The 22293-nt window shown below is 36.7% G+C and overlaps 1 protein-coding gene across 3 annotated transcripts in view; it reads right to left on the reverse strand.

The window, feature by feature from the left end:
- Positions 1-22293, reverse strand: part of LOC110463710 (Werner syndrome ATP-dependent helicase-like) — a 36945-nt gene that overhangs the window by 3721 nt on the left and 10931 nt on the right. For all 3 annotated transcript variants that reach the window (XM_021518516.1, XM_021518514.1, XM_021518515.1), the window contains 19 exons: positions 21243-21317; positions 20576-20658; positions 19522-19628; positions 17625-17731; positions 17141-17298; positions 16674-16765; positions 15695-15767; positions 15231-15339; positions 14577-14681; positions 12242-12322; positions 10831-10948; positions 9783-9889; positions 8973-9004; positions 7237-7429; positions 6655-6814; positions 5258-5370; positions 4809-4962; positions 4289-4372; positions 1323-1482 (listed from right to left, as the gene is read on the reverse strand). In XM_021518516.1, coding sequence (XP_021374191.1) covers positions 1323-1482; positions 4289-4372; positions 4809-4962; positions 5258-5370; positions 6655-6814; positions 7237-7429; positions 8973-9004; positions 9783-9889; positions 10831-10948; positions 12242-12322; positions 14577-14681; positions 15231-15339; positions 15695-15767; positions 16674-16765; positions 17141-17298; positions 17625-17731; positions 19522-19628; positions 20576-20658; positions 21243-21317 — 2111 coding nt within the window. The remainder of the gene's footprint in view (positions 1-1322; positions 1483-4288; positions 4373-4808; positions 4963-5257; positions 5371-6654; positions 6815-7236; positions 7430-8972; positions 9005-9782; positions 9890-10830; positions 10949-12241; positions 12323-14576; positions 14682-15230; positions 15340-15694; positions 15768-16673; positions 16766-17140; positions 17299-17624; positions 17732-19521; positions 19629-20575; positions 20659-21242; positions 21318-22293) is intronic.

The following is a 22293-nucleotide window of genomic DNA, read 5'->3' on the forward strand; positions in this document are numbered from 1 at the left end:
ACTACAATATAACGACTGTTGTACCTGATTTGAGAGGACCCCTGATAGTGTCTGTGACTAGCTGGTCTATCATAACTACATTATAAGTACTGCTATACCTGTCTTGAGAGGACCCCCTAATAGTGTCTGTGATTAGCTGTTCTATCATTACTACAATATAACGACTGTTGTACCTGATTTGAGAGGACCCCTGATAGCGTCTGTGATTAGCTGGTTTATCATTACTACAATATAACGACTGTTATACCTGACTTGAGAGGACCCCTGATAGTGTCTGTGACTAGCTGGTCTATTATAACTACATTATAAGTACTGCTATACCTGTCTTGAGAGGACCCCTGATAGTGTCTGTGACTAGCTGGTCTATCATAACTACACTATAAATACTGCTAAACCTGACTTGAGAGGACCCCTGATAGCGTCTGTGACTAGTATAATCTTCCCCTACCTTAAGGGTGTGACAGAGAAATCTCCTACCCGAGGGGATATTTTTTTGGTTGGCTGACCCGAGACTCTGCCGAGGGTTAGACAACCAACAAAAATCACCCCAAGGGTTGGATATTTCTCTGTTACACTCTCAAGGTAGGGTATGATTATTTTTCTCCCATCCTATTATTTCAGTCACAACTCCACCAACAATAATCTAAGTTTGTTAAACACATGTGGGGTATGAATATCATCATTCAGTTTTGATGACGTCACAATTACCGGTGACGCATTTTAATGACGTCACAATTGAACACGTGCTAATCTGCACGAGGCTATCTCCCCCTAGGGGGTGACAAGCTGATCTTTCCTGACTAAAACGGGAGACACGCCTGTGAAGGGTGGGAGAATAGCTGGTCTATCATTACTACAATATAAGTACTGCTATACCTGACTTGAGAGGACCCCCTGATAGCGTCTGTGATTAGCTGGCCTATCATTACGACAATATAATGACTGTTATACCTGACTTGAGAGGACCCCTGATAGCGTCTGTGATAAGCTGGCCTATCATTACTACATTATAAGTACTGCTATACCTGACTTGTGAGGACCCCCTGATAGCGTCTGTGATTAGCTGTTCTATCATTACTACAATATAATGACTGTTATACCTGACTTGAGAGGACCCCTGATAGCGTCTGTGATAAGCTGTTCTATCATTACTACAATATAACAACTGTTGTACCTGATTTGAGAGGACCCCTGATAGCGTCTGTGATTAGCTGTTCTATCATTACTACAATATAACGACTGTTATATCTGACTTGAGAGGACCCCTGATACCGTCTATGAATAGCTGCTCTATCCTACCTACAAAATAAGTGCTGTTGTACCTGACTTTAGAGGACCTCTGATCGCTTTTGTGATCAGCTGTTCTATCCGAGAGTTGACTCCTAATTTCTGCATGTCAATATGCTGGCCAATTTTCACCGCCTCACAAAGATGACCTATGATGTTGTTGATTTTGAATCCTCGTCTGGATGCGATTTCTTCCTATTGAATATAAAATACAAAGTACGATGGTTCAGTAAAGGAATCAACACAAACCTAGACCTACTATATTTGCTGATATTAGTGTCATTTCTTGTTTTGTTCAGCATTTATTGAATTTGAATGATTAAAATGCCCCCTTCCTCAAACACCCTCAATTCTAGCCTTCTCTGGTCAATATATTACATTTGATGACTTAATCATTTATTTGTTCGTGATATGGTCTGTTTTTCATGTGTTATGGTGATAACTGTGCATAGGCCATATCGTGGACCAATCCATAACCACCCCACACGCACCATATCACTTTAACCTCCAGTTGAACACTTTTCTGAAATCACACCTTAAACTGGTATTGTGTACACTTCATAGCAATCTGTACATGGAGTTTTATTTAAAGTAGAATGTGACTATAGTTAAGCTCATGTAAAATCAATATTCTGCCAATTTTATGTGTTATTGCTTATACCTTTGATGTTATAGAGCAGTATATGATAAAAAGGTTACCGTATAACAATTTCCATATCCTACTCCGAATCAGCCGCAGTCCACAGCCTCTGGCCCCTTAGGCTGATATGGGAGTCTCAGGCTGATACAGAGTAGGGGATGGAAATGGTCATACGAAAACTCTTAATATAAATACTCTCTATTAGACACTGCAATTAGACACGACTCTTTTCCAGTGACTTTAAAGGAAAAATAAAATAATTTTTGAATTCTCCCCGGCCAAATGTCATGTGCTCCAGACACTAATTACGTACCATAGTTTAAATCAGATTTCACTGGTACAAAAACTGACAGTTTAAACTCCACCACATTTTGTATGTATTCTGTTATGTAAAACTCCTTCAATGCAGTTGGGTTGTCATTATTATACAGAAAAGCACCAGGACCAAGGCAGCACAAGTGATACAAACCCCCTCACATTCACACATTGGGACACATGTAAGAGGAAATGAAGTGGCAAGAGCCATGACTATTTTTTTCTTCTAAACATAGTAAGTGACCTTGACCTTCAACGTATTAACCTGAAAGGAGAAGTTGTTAAAGGCATTGCCGTACCAAACACTTCTATCAAGTGTCATGAAATTCTATTGAGTAATGAAGTCAATAGAATGATGACAAAATTATTTTGTAAAAATAGTAAAAGTGACCTTGACCTTTAATGCAGTAACATGAAACGCAATCTTGCTCCAGATATTGTCATACTAAACACTTGTTTTAAGTTTCATGAAATTCTGTTGAGGAATGAAGTCGCTAGCATGATGAAAACGTTTTTTTCTAAAAATAGTAACAGTGACCTTGACCTTAAATGTAGAAACCCAAAATGCACACTTGATTAAGGCATTACTTGTGTGAAGTTTCATGAAACTCTGTTGAAGAATGTAGTTGCTAGAGCCATGACAAAGAGTGTTACATACGAACATACGTACGTACAGGTGGAATCCTATAATGTATATCCCCTTGAACATTCGTTGAGAGGGGATAATGATGTTCAATGGCCTACTTAAATAAATGTTTCCAGGTGATGCATTAAAACTTCACATAGTGAAATTCAATACTTACAAATTAATGACTGTGATGTTATTTATCATTATGGTGCAGTGCACCTCAGCTTTAAAGAACCTAAAGCTAGATTGAATTTTCTAGTACTGTTTGGTTCATATTAAGTAATACTTTGCTTATTTATGTTTTACGTCCTATTAACAGTTATGGTCATTAAAAGACGTGCCAGGTTTTGGTGTAGGAGGAAAGGTGGAGTTTCCGGAGAAAACAAGAGGCCCAGAGGGCCTGTATCGCTCACCTGGATATTTAAGCAGTCATAGTAAAATGTTAAATGAATATTATACTGTACTACAGATATTTCCAAATATTGGCTCTGTCTCTCAGTAACACCCTTACCTTATTGGGTCCCATTCTCCTATCCCCATTGGGATGGGGCATGCATGGTTTCTACATCTCAGGAAGCTACTTATAAAATATCACGACTCCATGGCTTTAACTTCTTTAAAAGAAGCTATTTGCAGTTTTTGCTATATTTGACCACTTTGACCTTGAAAGTACATTGAGGTAATTTTCAATAGCACACTTTGTTGTGCTACATCTATGACAGTTACCAGCCAAATATTATAATTTTATGCCTTTAGATTATTTAGAAGAAGTCATTTGAAGACATATTTGGCCCCTGTGACCTTGAAAGTAGGTTGAGGTCATTTTCATTCACATATATTGTCGGGCTCAATCCCAAGAAGCAACCAGCCAAATAATATGATTCTATGCATTTCGATTATTCAGAAAAAGTTGTTTGATAAGTTTGACATATTTGACCCCTGTGACCTTGATAGTAGGTCAAGGTCATTTTCGTTCTCAAACTTTGTCAGGCTCCATCCCAAAAAACAACCAGCCACATATTAAGATTCTATACCTATCAGTTCTTCATAAAAAGTTGTTTTTAAGTATTTGATACTTTTGACCCCTTTGACCTTGAAAGTAGGTCAAGGTCATTTTTGCTCTCAAAATTTGTTGGGCTCTTACCAACGAAGCTATCACCCAAGTATCATGACTGTAGGCCTGTCCCTTCTTCAGAAGAAGTCGTTAAAAGGAAAAGTTGACGGACACCAGACAGACGGACGACAGATGATGCACCATGGCATAAGCTCACTAGCCCTTCGGGCAGGTGAGCTAAAAAACACCGACTTACATCCAGTACCTGGTGACGTAGGTCTCAAACCTGCGACCCAGTGCCTTAACCACTTAGCCAACGTGGTCCCCCCTTTTTTAAGCAATACACAGACAGCCTTGTACTCACAACATCCACATGGTCCTGACTATACATGATGAAGGTCGTTCTCTGAGTCTCTGTCAGCTGACGAAGGTCAAGTATAGAGGACACCTACAACAAAGGAAACAATGTCACATGTAATGTTATAGAGATTTCTTCAGCATGCTACTTAAAATATTAGCAACAATTTTTCTAAAACATCACGACATATGTGATATTTATTGACCAAAATATGTATCAATTTCATATATAAGATACATTTCGTTAATATCTTTGAAGTGATCTCCTCTCAACCATATAATTAGCAGATGATTAAAGAATGAACCCTTGCATATATAAAAATATGCAATCTTAATGGGTGGTCCAACTCAACTGTTATTGATCATAACAGCATTTACATGATGCATGCTAAAAGATAGATCTGAACAATTTTTATAATTCTATGAAAAAAACATTTTACTCTCATTGGTACTAATGTTTAACATTACAGGTATTATCAAGATTTTTAAACGAAAATCTTCCCGATCAAGAGAACATAATCACAAACCTTTCCAATATCGATCTCAGGGAAATTGTCTGTTTTACAATCAGGATGTTCCTTACAGAATGAGATGATGATTTTGACGAACATGTCACCAAATTTCTTCACCTTGGCCTCCGGGAAGTCCTCAATTTTTATCATTGAGTCTTTGGTGCTTGGTCTGAAGGACATAATACTTGGGTTACTACTACACTAGGCTAACACATTATTCCATCTATAGGGTTTAATGGCCTATAACAACTAAGTTTATTAATGATGTGCCTCAATGTGTGTAAAGTTTACATGTGTACCAGGAAGGTATACTTACTATACACCAAAAACAAACTTTCTTTGACAGAGGAACTTGAGGATGCATAGAGTATAAAACTGATCTTTATTGATACCTCGCATGTTTGAAGTTCTTAATGATCAGAAACACTTAGGACTCGAGTGACCTGAGGAAAATCCAGACTGACCTGATATTAGCCATGTCCAGAAGGGCCTTGTTGCTGGCGATAGAGTAAGGTGCGTATCCAGTCTCTCCTGCGATCTCATTCCTCTTCTTTACCAACTCCTTGTAAAGTTCATTCTGTTACACAAACATACAATTTACTCAACATTTGAATTCTATTTCAGTGGCACAGAAGCCCTTTATTAAAATATCGTATATGGCCGAGACAAATATATATATAAGCTATATTATCTTTATGATAATCTATAATGAAGTGTAGAGATTGAAACACCAGAAAATATTGTACAATAACCTGTATGTAAACTCCTATTGTAAGAATTGAACTAAGAACAAATATCAATTTTAGTTAATCTTCTATATTTATACCAGTGAAGCAGTCAATTTCAATGACAATTTTATTGTGCTGATGATTGTGGTGCGATTTCCCATTTCATTCTGACCAGGTTCTCAGAGACTACTACAGTAAGAAACATCCTAGTGCAGTCCTAACTAACATTATCTAGTTAATACAGAGAAAACTTGATTCATGGAAAAATCTTTTTGTAAGAATGATACTTAAATGTCCAATATTATAGTAAGACAATTTCTGTTGTGAAGTCTAGAACATAGTGTTTTATTTTTAAAATGGTAGTAGGTGTGGGTTGGACACTCCGCCCTCGTCACAGGTGTGAAACCCTTAATCATGATCTTATATAATTGTACAGCTATTATTCTCTCAGGGCAGCCTTTCTTAACCCTTTCACCCCTATGTAACTTTAGTAGACTCTACCATGCATTGATCTGTACGAGTCCATTATGGTCTACAGTGGTGAAAGGGTTATAGTCTCTACCATGCATTGATCTGGACGAGTCCATTATGGTCTGCAGTGGTGAAAGGGTTATAGACTCTACCATGCATTGCTCTGGACGAGTTCATTATGGTCTACAGTGGTGAAAGGGTTATAGTCTCTACCATGCATTGATCTGGACGAGTCCATTATGGTCTACAGTGGTGAAAGGGTTATAGACTCTACCATGCATTGATCTGGATGAATCCATTATGGTCTACAGTGGTGAAAGGGTTAAAGTATTATTTGTCTGTGTCAAACATAGTATTATACTGTATATCGAGAAATTTTCGTTACAGTTTAATTTTCGTCTTTTTCACCCTCCGTAAAGAGGAAGAATTTTTCATTACAGCAAACATTTGTAAACAACATAATATATACATAGTAATTAAATGTGAAGGGCGAATTTAATATTGGGCGAAAATGGATTTTACCATTCAAAGGCGAAAATGTTCCAGTTTACAGTATGTATGAGAGCTAAATGTACCTGCCAATAAATAACTGTGCAAGGCAAATCTGTGGATTGAAGAACTCTGTTTTCAACTGGGTGTCAGATTTAGACATTCTCACTGACCTGTAGGGCAGCCATCTTGGCCTGGAGTCTGATGGTTTCCTGATCCACATCTGGTTTAACGCGAGGTGAATCTTTCGGTGTATGATGAAACTCGGCCAGATTGACCTTTCTTGGACTAGAAGATGGACTTGGGAAGGATGTTGCCTTCGGAATGGATTGTCTGAGAGTGATGAATAGTAAAGCTTAGATGACGAACAAGTCTATTTATCAATATAATCACTAAGTACCTTGGGTTCAATTTCTGCATCGTAATTTGCACATGGGGAAACCAGACTAAATCTAACATCACAGAAAATTAAAGAAGGTTGAGGTCATTTATTTGAACAAACTTAGTAGCCCCCTAATCCAGTATGCTTCTAGCCATAAATCCTCCACAGGCCTCTTTGCACTTCATGATAAGTTGTTTTAAGTAAAAAGTTGATGTGAGAAGTTCAACAGATGCCACATTACAACAAGAGCTGACTTGGCACTTTAAGCAAGTTGAGCTAACAAAATGTTTTTACTGTAAACTGAACAACTTCTACACAGCGAGATTCTGTTTTCCTGCTAACATTATCAAACAGTATATATACATTAACTCACTTCAAAGAAATGCTGATTGCAGGTTTCTCCTCAGCAACCAAATCGGCACTGGGAGTCACCTTGAGCGAAACATTTGTAGCATTCTTATTCTGCCACAGCCAATTCCTGCCTTTCTGAGCCAATTCCACAACGGACCCAAAGCCATTTTCAATTGGTCGCTCTGTCAGATATCCGTCTAAGATCAGAGCCTTTCCTGACAATATGTGATATAAAGAACAGGTAAAACAGAATCATAATTTGTGATAATCTCTCTTCCTGCCGGTATTTTCCTGATTCGTTACTGCATATCCCATCGTTAAACAGAGCTCTAGATCTCTCTATGTTGTTTATGCAGCACATACTCAATATTATCCAACTAGGCTGCTATCTCTGATGTCTTGTTCTTATACAATGTACATTAGTGGTTATTCAAAATTTCTTTAAATCTAGACAATAAGTAGTATGCTGCTTCAACAAATCCATCCTTGTTTGATCTGGGCTTGGTTGGGTTTTGGAGTGGAGAACACTGCCATTTGGAACCAAATGATTGTAAATGTCATACATTTAAATTAAACTGAAAATTTCAGTAAAATGTGCTTGAAATAGCAACATGAAGATTTGAGTTGATCAGTAATTCCAATATACTGCACTTTGGGATATTTTGGCGTTTCCAAATTTTGGCCTTGATTTGCTTAAAATCTGGTGGTTAAATCATATTGCGTCAAATATCAGCATTTTACAATCCTCTATACTAAATGTTGGTGCTTGAAAACACTGAATGTGATGAGTTTTTCAGAAAAATATAGATATTTTAAAATTTTTAATTAGGGGTGTCACAATACGCAAAGAGTGTAATATATTGCAATACAGAATGAATATATTGCGATACGTATCCCGATATATTGTCATAGGAAGGATGTTGTCAATTTTATAATAAGTTGTCAGAATGTTATCAAACTTAATCATATATAATATGGACTACACAGATTTAAGATTTTTGTCAAACCAACCATCGATTACAAAATTTGAACTATTAAAAGCCTGCTTTATGCTTATTGGTATATCTGTTAGAATTTGTGGTAATTTGCAAAGTTAAAACACCAAAATATGCTTTTGAGAAATATTAAGATACAGCAATATTTCATCTCTGTATTGTGTTACGATAAAATATGCCTATGTATTGTGATATACCTGTTTTCCGATAGATTGTGACAGCCCTATCATTTATTGAGTGTTTCTACCCAAAAATATGTAATTACAAGTTTTGTTTATATGAAAAATATAGTCAACGAAGTAAGTAATTGATGCATAATGAATGAGTTGGAAGACGGTCTGCCAATATCCGGATGTTGCGACAATATATTTTGGTATCGTGAACTTTTGCTGTGTTCAATATGTCTCATTCAGTCCAGGCGTCAAATAATCCAAAATATAACCACATCCAAAATGTCCCAAAGTACGGTAGCTGCTTGAAGGCACTGACTTTATTTCAAACAAGTCTCCCATGTCAGCAACATGATCCAGTCACAACAAATATGTTGAAGTCAGAAATGAGAATGAACCCATACAGTACCATTGTACCAGTTAAGATGACTTGTGTACACCCCTTGTAAAAAGTGTTTCCATCATTCTGAAACTTCAGTAACTTGAGTCATGATGTACATATCACGTGACCTTTGTTTTTGCAAATAAATTGAACTACAATCAATCAATAATTGACTTTTCAAAAATTAATCAATCAAACCTGTATGACTTACCAAAGGCACTCCACCACTTGACCTTCTTATACCTGAAACACATGGTAAATATACATTAAAACTTCAACTTAATGCCCCTTGTTTCATTTACCACCTTACTTACAACCCCCTTTATATAGTACTTCTGTGGAACTTAATTTGATTAAACTAAATGATGACTTTCGAAAAAGTAGCTGTCCTGATTTGCATTTCATTTTGTTTCTATTACAGAAGTATCAAAATTAGACGGGCCCACAGATGAACCACATAACACAGGTTTTCAATAATGTCTGGAGTCAAATCAGTAAAAAGAAGCTGTTTTACAGATTTAAACTCTGCCAACATTAAACAAGACATTCGGAGATATGTCTCACCTGTGCCCCCCTTGACCATCAATGCTCATATCTGGGAAACTAACTTAAACCCAAAAACTTAATGTTGATGGAGATGCTGACAACTGATGCATGGGTTGAGATGTTTGGTCGGTCTAGCACTTATACTTTCAGTGAAACTAACTTAAACGCAAAAACTAAATGTTGACGTCACCGCTATCCCCAGAAAAGCAACACCTTAGTCTCGCGGCGAGACAAAAAATAACACAAAATAGTATGTCTCCATGTTTGGGTTGATATTCAAAGTATTCTAGAAACAACCACAGCATTGTCTATCCCTTGATTTTTATGAGGACTGAACCTGGTGGATTTTCCTCCATAATTAAATCATACATCCCTGAAGACACAATTGAACTCCTCCAATTCAAAGGTTGGAATAGTTCATTATGAATTTTCAGGGGTGAATGAGTTAAGCCGGATGAGAAAAAAAAAATCTTACTTTCCAGATCCGAAGTATTTGTGATCAGAGAAACGCTGGACTTTTTTGTCAATAGATCCCGTTAAAAACTTGATAGGGGCCATAAGTCCATATCTATTGCCGAGCACCTAGAATTAAACAAGGCATTATGTAAGCATGAATATTTCTTATATCGTTTATTATGATAAATCGGTTATTATAATATTTTTCTCTGGCAAATAGAATATCATAATAAGCGGGTTCTACTGTATATGCAGATACTTATACTGACTGTACATTACTTGCATTTTGTAAACACATATTTATACATGAATTAATTCACAAGCGAGTCAATTGTGAATCGATACAAGAGGACAAATACTACCCAACAATTTTAGAAATCTGCCTTTATAGATGATTATGGTAGTTCATTTGTCCAGCATCCTCGACACTCATGGGTCTATGCTCACTTTTGCTCTCTGCACCCCTGAATTATGTCAGAGCTAAAACGCTGGCTCAGTGTGCACCACCTTGTGGAAGGCACTAGAAGTCTAGTTTGATCCTTTATTTTACATGAAAAGAATAAGTCAGTTGCGTAACAGTAAATTGGCAGGCTTTGAAGTTGGGTGTCACTCCTCTGTAATCTTCAAAGGACAGGTATCAGTCTAGCGATTTTTTGATGTTTTTAACTGAGACCAATCAAATAGCTAGCCATGTGCCTTCCATTTTGTTATTCAAAGGTTGCAGAGAACGAAAGCGAGCGTAACCCCTGGAGTATCGAGGATGATATCTATGCAGATTGCAATTTTATTTAATCCATGTCCTTAATACACTCTCCATACTAATTTCTAACTTGAGTAATCAGCTGAGGTGTACATTCCACTAACCAATTGCCTGGGATAGTAGACTTTATATCAGGGCTAGTGAAATTTTTCATTGATTTAGTGAAAATTAAAATCATTTTATAATCATGTGGTTACAAAGCAAGATTTGTTTGACATACATACTGACAGATGACATATTGTACAGATGCGCAGTGTATATGGCTTTGGTCAGTGACACAACAGAGAGCTTATAAACATTTCCTCACCTCTATGGCTGAAAACAGGTCTCGAGCCTCTTTTCCATACTCTCTTTCCTCATCCGACACCAGGCTGTCCGCCATTGTCCAGTTCTTAGAGTCATAGTAAGTTTTGCTCATTTTGATCCTACAATCAACAAAGAGTCTTAGAAAAGCCAGCATCAACATTTATAGGTTCGTAGATTCTGTTACTTTGACATGCTATTTATTGCTAGCAATTAGATGTTATGTGTCTTAGTGTTGGGTTTGAAAACATGTTTATCATAAACATCCTTATTGCAAATTCTAGCCTTTAAGTTCATTAATTGTGTGGCCATCTTAAACAGCAAATAGAAGCTATATCTGTTGTTTTATAAACATGGTTACTGTCACAGTATCTGTTTATAAATTATCATCTAGATTTACAGGCAGGCTGGAGTATCATGATTTTTTATTTTCAGCAATCTGGTTGAGTAGTGCTTGTTTCCAGTGATGGCTGACTTTTGATTTGACAAGAACTTTTGCTTGTGTTCCAGACGAATCCTGCGGCCTGTTCGTTTCTGGGGAACAACCGATTTGTCCGTTTTTAAATGTAACATTTTTGGGTATAAATCCCGACGGACCTGCAAATGTTTATGCAGGCCTTGCAAGGCTTTGTCAAGGCTCGCCTGAAAGCAGCATCAGATTACTAGGTCCGACTTTATTTAATAAATGAACAACTGTGGCCCAACCGGTTCAACTGTTTAAACGAAAACGGCCCTGGACTATTATTTAAAGGACAATGTTATAGTGGCCATTCCTAGAGATGCTTAAATCAGTCACATTATTATTCTTAGTATTTCCCCGAATCCTTTGAGTAATATGTAATACTGTATTCCAGGAAATGTTCGCAGCAGTTTAATTTTCACTCTTTTTGCCCTCAGTAATGAGGGTGAATTTATTATTACATTGAGCATTTGAAAACAACTTAATATTCATAGTAATTAAATGTGAAGGGCAAATTTGATATTGGGCAAAAGTGGATTTTACAATTGAAGGGCAACAATTTCACTGTGTACAGTACTAGTACCATTCTCCTGATCTGTTTTCTCTCTCTACACCAAACACCACACGAAGAACTACAATACTGTTTGCAGAGATTTCTGGGTTATAGAGGGTTCTGTCATACATTGTCATTGTCAGAACAAAATTATTTTGCCTTTTAAGACAAAATTTGGATTGGGCAGGCTAACTCAGCCACTGAATTTATTGTCAACATTCTAGCAGCTTTAGCTAGGTACTAGACCGCACAGAGTGTTAAACAGCTTCAACAAAACACCATGTTATAATCCTCTCAGCATGTTCTGAGGCGATCACCAACTGTACATAGATAGAGAAGCGATCACCAACTGTACATAGATAGAGAAGCGATCACCAACTGTACATAGATAGAGAAGCTTACTTTTTCCTACAGTTGTCACAGCAGTTTGGGGTTCCACCAATGTGAGCCAAGTCTTTGGATTCAAAATGACCCAGCAAAAGCCTGGAAACAAACATAACGATTGGAAACTTATGTGTAGAATTAACCATCATGTTAGGATATTATAATAAAAGTATCAAGCAAGATACAGGATATCTAACGGTCAGTGAAAATATCGGTTTATTCTGCCCTTTAAAAAAAAAGTAAAATCATGGAAATCAGTAGTGTAATATTTGTTGACAGTTTCTGATGATGTCACACTTTACAACAAGTCTGAGCAGCATTTTGAATGGGCTACTCATTGTAATTTTACCAATATCTGGTAGGTTGTTGTTTACAAAATGTCATCAATTACCCGGGTACATCTATAAGGGCTGTTCCAGAAAAAAAGACATCCCCCCTGGGCCGGCACTTTTTCCAGACCCCTACCACCCATAACTTCAATAATCAGCAGACCCCTACCACCCGTATTTACGAATTTTGTTCCATACCAACGACCCACAATTGTTTTTTAGTTTAAAAAAAAGGGGGAAAAAAAGTAGTACCCACATACCATGTTATTTAAATAGTTAATTTATACCCATATACTATTAAATTAAATAATTACCGTTGTTTTACTATCATTTGATATAAATAAACTAAAATTTAGTTTAATATATATATATGTGTTGTATTCTTTTTGTGCTTTTGCTATATATTATATATATAGAGAATGAAAATAGTTCTGTCAAGTGTCAGCAGAGTTGTACTATACATTTAATATTTCATTACATACCAACAATGAAAAGGTCAATTTGTATTCAAAGTGTGCTTTTTGCTTCATACTTACTTCCTTTAGTTTTACCAATACCTATATGCATATACATATGTAATATAAATTGTCTGCAATGGGTTTTCTTTTGGTAGTGGCTATATAGAGTTTAGAGTTTCATACTTTTGACCTTTTAATTAAGTACCATTGACGAGTCATAAATGGACGAAATGATCCAATATGGTGTCAGAAGCAGATTTCACTTGTTTTGACTTTCTGCATTAATTAACTAAAATTTTATTATAGGTGGATCATGACTTTGCATTTCTGGTGAAAATCTACATACATGTTCATTGCCTGTCCGCATGTTATTATAGTTACTTTATTTGACCTTTTAAGAGTACATCTATTACCTGTAAATGTGAACTGCCAGACCTGTACACACTACACAGCAATTATAATTTTGAAGGAGCAACTCCTTGTTTGGACAGTAATGCAGGAAATCTGTCACAAGACGCGAATGGGCAGCCATTTTTGTGAAGAGTGATAACAGCGCCCTCTATCAAGATTCCCTTGACCCACATACCGGAAGCGACTTGCACGCGATACAGTAATGTCACGCTGCCAAAGTTTCAGCACGTATTTCAATAACGCAAATCTCCATCCGAGCTTCAACCAGATATTTTCATATCACACCACCATGTAAATTAATTAATCAGGTTTTATTTATTTTTTAAATATTTTTTTTTATTTCTCCAACGTACAACGACCCACAGAAACGAAAATACAACAACAACAACAACCAATAACTACGATTTTATTCAATGTTCAACCACCCACGTTAACAAAAAAAGTTTGCCGTCCCAGGGGGGGGATGTCTTTTTTTCTGGAACAGCCCCAAGTATCTTATTACATAAATGTAACGTAATGTATGTACCAAAAATGGTACAAAGAACAACCACTTATTCTACATTTCCCACAATACACAGGTACTGCTATATTTAGACATATGTGTAGTAACATTTCCCCACAATACACAGGTAAGACTATATTTAGACATACCTGGGGCGACATTTCCCCACAATACACAGGTAACTATATTTACACATACCTGCGGCGACATTTCCCCACAATACACAGGTAAGACTATATTGAGACATACCTGGGGCGACATTTCCCCACAATACACAGGCAAGACTATATTTAGACATACCTGGGGCGACATTTCCCCACAACCCACAGGTAAGACTATATTTAGACATACCTGGGGCGCCATTTCCCCACAATACACAGGTAAGACTATATTTAGATATACCTGGGGCGACATTTCCCCACAATACACAGGCAAGACTATATTTAGACATACCTGGGGCGACATTTCCCCAGAATACACAGGTAAGACTATATTTAGACATACCTGGGGCGACTTTTCCCCACAATACACAGGTAACTATATTTACACATACCTGCGGCGCCATTTCCCCACAATACACAGGTAAGACTATATTTAGACATACCTGCGGCGACATTTCCCCACAATACACAGGTAACTATATTTACACATACCTGCGGCGACATTTCCCCACAATGCTCAGGTACTGTTGCATCTTGTGGAGCATCTTCATCTTGTGTTCTTTGAATCCTTGATTTTTCATATCGTTTATAAAATGTCTGAAAAATAGGGGAAAACCAGATTATCAGAGACCCTAATATCTCTCCCATTAGACAGAGATATCTACACGTCAGTCGATGAAAGATTTTTCTGTTTTACCCTTGGTAAAAGATGAGGGTACCAGTAATTCCAATTCATATCAATTGTATCAAATCACATCAACAATAGCAGATTACGGCAGGTATACTATTAAGTTTGCTGAAAGACCAAGCAATCAACATTTCATTCAACTACTCTTGGTTTGAGGATGGAATAAAATTATCATTCCTTACTGTGAAAGTAGGACAGAAAATCTACACCCACTAGGTAAAATTCTTAAATGTATGGCCCTCTGCAAAGCCTTGGGCTAGACATTTAAGAATCTTACCTTTTGGATTGAGATTTTTCTATTTTACTCTCAAGGTCGGGGAAATACTCTATCAACAACCGACACAGTGCAGACAGCAAGATGTGGTTAAGTCAGTTTGTTGAATGTTGGCAGTTGAATATAACCTCTTGCTTACTGAAGTCCAAATTGAAGATGGCATTTTGATACACAGAGCCCCTACCTGCTAGTGTTGAAATCACCGTTGGAGAAGAAAACATGACACAGACTTGGAAATCCATCCCTGCCAGCACGACCAACTTCCTGATAATAAGACTCAATGTCCTTAGGTGCTAGAAAGACAGAGAGATTATCATAACACATGATATCCATTCATTTCATAAAACAGCCTTTGATTTACAGGTATATACTTCCTCAAACATTATACTGTGGATGTGATTTTGATAGAGTTATCTACCTAAATTATTGCAACAAGAATGATCTACATGGTTATTTACACATTACCGGGTAGTTAATTAATTAGAATCATATTCATTGTGAATGAAATAAGGTTGCAGATTTAAGTGAGTGTGAAACAAGCAATTTACAGTGCCACAGTATGGTAATATGTATCTTTGTATGTTTGGTATTTTGTGGCATATATATATATATATATTTTTTTCTTTCTCTCAAACAACATCAACTCACCTCCATAGTGAATGACCTTACGAACATCTGGCTTGTCAATCCCCATACCAAACGCTACCGTAGCAACTACAACCTAGTAAACAAAGACGACTGTATACCAAACGCTACCGTGGCAGTACTACAACCTAGTAAACAAAGACGACTGTATACCAAACGCTACCGTGGCAGTACTACAACCTAGTAAACAAAGACGACTGTATACCAAGCGCTACCGTGGCAACTACAACCTAGTAAACAAAGACGACTGTATACCAAGCGCTACCGTGGCAACTACAACCTAGTAAACAAAGACGACTGTATTAACAAAATAGTTTGTTAGTGAAAATATAAAGCAAGAATCCAACTTTTTATGTAAATAATTATCAATTATGAACTTTTATTAAGGTGAATATGTGGTTATATGGAACCGAGAAAGCAATATTGATTGAGACAAAGTTTAGGTTAATATCACTTTCCAGGTCACATATTCACTGAAATACAAGTAAAATGGCACTACAGAGAAACTACACACTTGCTTAAGTAGTAACACAAAGTTAATAAACTGAAATATTGCCTCGTACATGACCATGTCTTAGCCAATCAAAGTTCAGGAATTGAGGACCTTATCTCAGATTAACTGAGGATTAATCCCTTGACATGCAGATTCTACCATTAAAACATTGAAGTATTGACTCCTAGGCCGCTTCCGTTTATCACGATCCAAACATTTTGACCTTAAGGTCAGACCTAGTAATCTGATGCTACTTTCAGGTGAGCCTTGACAAAGCCTTACAAGGCCTGCATAAACACTTGCAGGTCTGTCAGGAGTTATACTCGACAAATACATTTAAAAACGACGAACCAGTTGTTTTACATAAATGAACAGGCCCCAAGTCAAGTCCAGTGGGCAACATTAAATTTTGAATTTGACGAAGGGAGGTAACTTAGTGGTCACCCATTTACAAAGATCATCAGACACAGCAATACCATTACTTTGTACCTGAATCTTGTCGTTTACAAACTTGTGGTGAGCTTCATCCCTGGCATTCTGTGGGAGACCGGCATGATACGGTAAACATGGGACTCGCATGGCTGAAAAACAAAACCAACCACATTTTGTAATAATAACAATAATTGGAGGGTCTTATATACCGCTTTATCACAACCATTTGTAGGTTGTCTCAAAGTGGTAACAAATCATTATCCAAGGTTATCGGGCCTTCGCAACCAGCCAACCTCTTTCTCAACTCCCTGGGGAGCATACAGCCAGTGCTGCCATTTTGGCGCTCACAGCTAGCATTCAACAGTTCTAGCACTGCCAAACCACATACTTATTTACAGCTGAGTAGACTGGAACAAGTGGAGTGAAGAATAATTAACTAGTATCATGTTTGTTGCCCTAAGATGTACATCAAATTCTGGAAAACCCATTTAGAGGTAGCACCTGACTGTGTAACTAATACATACCCGACACATGGCCTGCTACTTCCATAGTGGTTTTCTTGGTAGGACAGTATATTATAGTTGGACCATCAAACTCATACCGCGAGCCCTTCTTTGTCATCTGGGAACGGATGTCTTCAATCGGATTGTTTTTGGCACTCACAGAAAAATACAGGTTTGGTCTGAAATAAACAGGTATCTTCCTTAAGAGTTGAGAAGCTAAATACATGTAGTAGTTTTCAAGATTTTTATGACTATATCGCAAATAATGCATACATTTGGAGTTAGAAGCATTTCAAAAACTTGCCCCAAAAAAGTTAACAGGTGGCAAAATGGCTTTAGATGCTTGATGTACAGCATATGCTAATTAGTTTAACATATATCATTGTCGATCAGGCAAATATAACTTTAAATCGTTTTTTAACTTTTCCTTGGTTGTCTTTATTTGAATTATATTCAGGTCTGATGGATATCACAGCTGGAACGGTTGCTGAAGAAAATTGCTTACCTGTCAAATCCTGTGCAGACTGGGATTGGGTTTCGGAGGTTAAGACTTTTACAGATGTCTCGTCTCACTTCAGGAGTGGCTGTTGCTGTCAGAGCCATGATGGGCACCTGTTATTGATATATTCATTGCATGAAATAAGAAAATATCTACCAATAATACTGCCCCAAGATTTGTCATTTCAAATTTAACTCCTAAAGAGTATTAATCGTCTGTGACATATTGTAACTTAATTTGTGGTGAGAGTTACAGACCAAATTCCCTGAAGTGGACTCATTATCAACTGACCAAGAGTTACTTCCATAGGTAAACGTGCTAATGGAGTGATCCAATGAACTGTGCTTTACTCTTATATGATTATGCACAAAAATTCCACAGAAGTGAGGTATGTCACCAGCTCCGGCTTTGGGTGAATGATAACTGATTATAGCTTACCCATGTTGAAGGAATGAAATATATTATATTTGAAAAATAAATTGTTATTGCAATCTGATAATTCCTTCCAAAAAAAACATCATTTGGAAACTATAAGCCAATCATATTACAACAGCCCAATTAAATATCCATAAAATTGCTGAGCATCAGACTTTACTAAAGATGAACTTTGGAAGAGAGTTGACCAGCCCAGCTTCATGAAAATTATTTCTTCAAAAGATATCATCTGGAAATTCATCAGCCAATCAGATCGTGGCAACCTCATTAAATAGGCTTGAACTTGGCTGAGTAGCAGACTTGATTGAGGAAGTTGGTTACAGAAAGCTTAGTAAAATCTGATAATTTCTGGAATCATATTTGTACAAATCAAAGATGGCATTGTCAGAAATCTGAATTGATGTGGGTTATTGATTTCTGCTATAAAAGATATAGTTCGGAGCAATATTTGTACAAATCTAAGATGGCACTGGCAGAAATCAGAAATTAGGTGGGTTATTGATTATACAGGTATGTGTTGAAAATTTCATAAGCATTCCTACAAGAGTAATAGCACAGAAACCATGTGACTTTTCACAAAATCATGGAACAGCCGCTGGTGGCCATGTTGATATTCAGATTTGGTTAAAAATCATATTTACCTTAAAAACTCATTTTTTAAAGAAATTTAATGCCCAAAGTGGGGGGTGCTCAAAATACATACTGTAAGTGTAAGCAATTTCAAGGATTTTTTTCCATGAAGAGATCGACGATTCTGGCAGACCATCTTGGACACAACAGATTACACAGGTTTTTACGGTATACAAGCTAGGGTATTTATACTGTTGGTATGAGTAAAACTTTCATAAAATTCAATGCATTCCTTAAGGATAATTTGCACAGAAACCATTTGTGTTGATGATGCTGACGACAGATAGGTCCTTTTATGTCCCCTTTACTTTGCAGGCAATACAATTTAAAACTACACAGCTACTTTTAAAGTGGTCATGAGTTACAGATCTAAAGTTGACCTAACAATCTGTTGTTGACCCTTAATGTATTAAACTCGCTCAGTTTGTTTTTGAAGGAGTTAAGAGTCCAACCTTCAACCTATAGTATACTCCTGCATAAAACATGCTCAGTTCTTGTTAATTTTTGGAAGGAGTATCCCTTTAACCTACTGACCTGTAACCAACCTCTAAATGTGAAGAATGCTCAGTATTTCTTAATTTTGGAAAGAGGTTACAAAGCCAAGTTTACTTTTTTATGTAAAGCAAGCTCAGATTTTATATATTTTTTTTTGCAAAGGAGCTGATCTTGTGACCTATAGTTGACCCCTATATCAAAACATGTTCAGTGAAAAGGGGTTACAAAACCAAGTTTACCCTTTTATGTAAAACAAGCTCAGTAATTGTTTTCACTTTTGCAAAGAAGCTGACCTGGTGACCTGTTGTTACCCCTACATCGAAACCTGTTCAGGGTTACTTACCTTTGGGAAGGAGTTACGTAACTTCCCTAGGGATCTGTAGGCTGAACGGAAGTCGTGGCCCCACTGGCTGACACAGTGGGCTTCGTCTATGGCGATCAGATCAATGCCTGCAGTGATATAAAAATGTGCCAGATTTAAACAATATTGAACTGATTACGAAACGTTTCTTGTAACACAACCAATAAATGTTTCTATGTGATGTCTCCATGACAAGTGTGGTATGTACTCTGTCACCTTCATCAGACAAAATTTACAATATTCAGAATTGAACACAAGAGGCTCAAAGGGCCTAAAATGCTCACTTGACTTGTGCAGCCTTTTTTTATTTTTACTTTATAGCCATTCATGCCAACCAACTACTGACCAAATATCATGATCTTAAGCCTTAAGTCATCTGAGCATGTTAACAAATTATACTCTCATGACCTTAAAGATGTATCAAGGTTATTTTTCTTTCATAAACTTTGTTGCTCTCCATTCAAACAAGCTACAGGCAAAATATCATGACTTTACACCTTTCCTTTATTTAGCCATAATAACTTGAGTGTTTTAACAACCTTGACTCCTGTAGACTAAAATAAAGTTCAAGGATATTTCTTTTCTCCAACCTTATTGCACTCCATAACATTTTACTGTATACCTCCCCAGAGCTTCGGTGTTAAAGTTCTATAACTAACAGAATCTTCCCCTACCTTGAGGGTGCAACAGAGAAATCTCCTACCTGAGGGATGATATTCTCTGTCACACCCTCAAGATAGGGGATAATTGTTTTTCAAATCCTGTTTCACTCACAAATCCGCCGACAAGCGGTGATTGAATGAAATATAAGCGTTGATGGCATGTTTTTGCAGCAAATTCAGAGTTATCTTCCATGGTCTGATACTGTTGACGTGACATCAAATCATTGATGACGTGACGTCATACTATTGTTATGACTTGGATCACGCCATTCTGCAAGAAGCTATCTCCCCCTAAGAGGTGACAAGCTGATCTTTCCCAGCTTTAAAGGGAGTCACACCTGTGAAGGTTGGGAGAAAACCGTGTTAAGACTTACCGACAGCCCTGTCTAGATTGTGTAAGACGTCTGTAGCAGCATCTGCAAACTCGGGTGTGATGTATACAAGACGGTACTTCCCTCTAAATGTTGTAACGAGAAGAAAATAATTTTAATACATAGCTGAACTCAAGTCATCTGTGACGTTCTGTAGCAAATGTAATGCTTATAATTAAAGTGCAAATACTTTATAACTGGAACTTTTATATACCAACTGACATTACACTAAGGGAACTCATCAACATCATGGTTATAACTACGGTCAGTGATTTTGATCTCAAACTGAACAAGAGTACCACACATTGACCTATCAGAGCACAGTTTAATAATCACGCATGGATGTTGCTTAACTTCCATCTTAGCCACAATCTTTGTATATTGTACATGCTTACCAAGTTTCATCAAATTCAAATATTTTAACTCATTCCCCCCTGCAGACACATTTGAACCCTTCCCATTCAAAGGTGGAATAGTTCATTATGAAATTTCAGAGCTGAATGACTTAAGCAAGTGATCTTGTGAAAACCAAAGTGTGAACAGACCAACACTCCTAATACCATACTCTGATAATACGTCCTACATCCCGTCAACATTTCTGACGGGTATATAAAGATACCACACTATGTCATTATAGCATCAGTAAGGAGATTCCATCAGCCCTACTTACCTCATCATCTCAGTTTTGATCTGTGCCATATTTTTTTGAGCTGACCCGAGAAAACAGGCTTCAATGTTAGCCACTCTATAATATACAAAATGTACTATTAACTCAGAACATGATTTGTTATATTGATTTTACTGAGTAAAAATGCAAATGTGTAAAATTTGAAATATTATATAAGTGCTGTTCATTAATTAATAGAATTTATTTAAGAGAATTATAAAATTTAACAAGAAGATATTTTAACAAATGATCTTTATCTCAAAGAACTAAAAAAAAGAAGACCAAAGCTTCCTAATTCAGAATATACAGTAAGATATGTTACCGGACACATTAAGTATCTACACACCTATCACAATTATGATTTACCAAATTTTGTTTATGAACTTTTTGTTGATATATATACAGTTAATCACTTACTTGAATCCCAACACCTGAACTCAAAAAATTACAATCAAAGCTACCTAATTTAAAATATGCAGCAAGATGTGTTACATGATAACAGTAATTACTTAATTACACACCCATCACAATTATGATTTACCAAATTTTGTCAATGTACTTTTTGTCAATACATAGTTAATCACTTATTTGAATCCCAACACCAGAACTCAAAAATTTACAAAATCAAAGCTACCTAATTTAAAATATGCAGCAAGATGTGTTACATGAGAGTATTTATTATTTACACACCCAACATGATATCTAGGATATTACATGAGTTTCAATTTCATGTGAGATTTATGAACCGAGTCTAAGAATTTTTCAATTTAGCGAGCCTCTAGCAAGCAAAAATAAACAAGAGGCCCATGGGCCTTAACGGTCACCTGATATATTTATACAGAGAGTTGATTTTGTTTTTAACATGAACAGAAATATTATTCAAAGTGACAAAAAACAATAAAACCACCTTACTCAATATCTAGCATACAGATTTCAGACTAAAAAGGATTTGAAACTAGCACCTACAGCCCTTGGGGGTAGGGCTGGCTCAAAATTTTCAAAGTATCAAACTGTCAATTCAAGGTTATAATTCCAATCAAGTTATTAACATGTA

The sequence above is a fragment of the Mizuhopecten yessoensis genome, unplaced genomic scaffold (genome assembly GCF_002113885.1).
Source record: "Mizuhopecten yessoensis strain PY_sf001 unplaced genomic scaffold, ASM211388v2 scaffold10921, whole genome shotgun sequence".
NCBI lineage: Eukaryota > Metazoa > Mollusca > Bivalvia > Pectinida > Pectinidae > Mizuhopecten > Mizuhopecten yessoensis.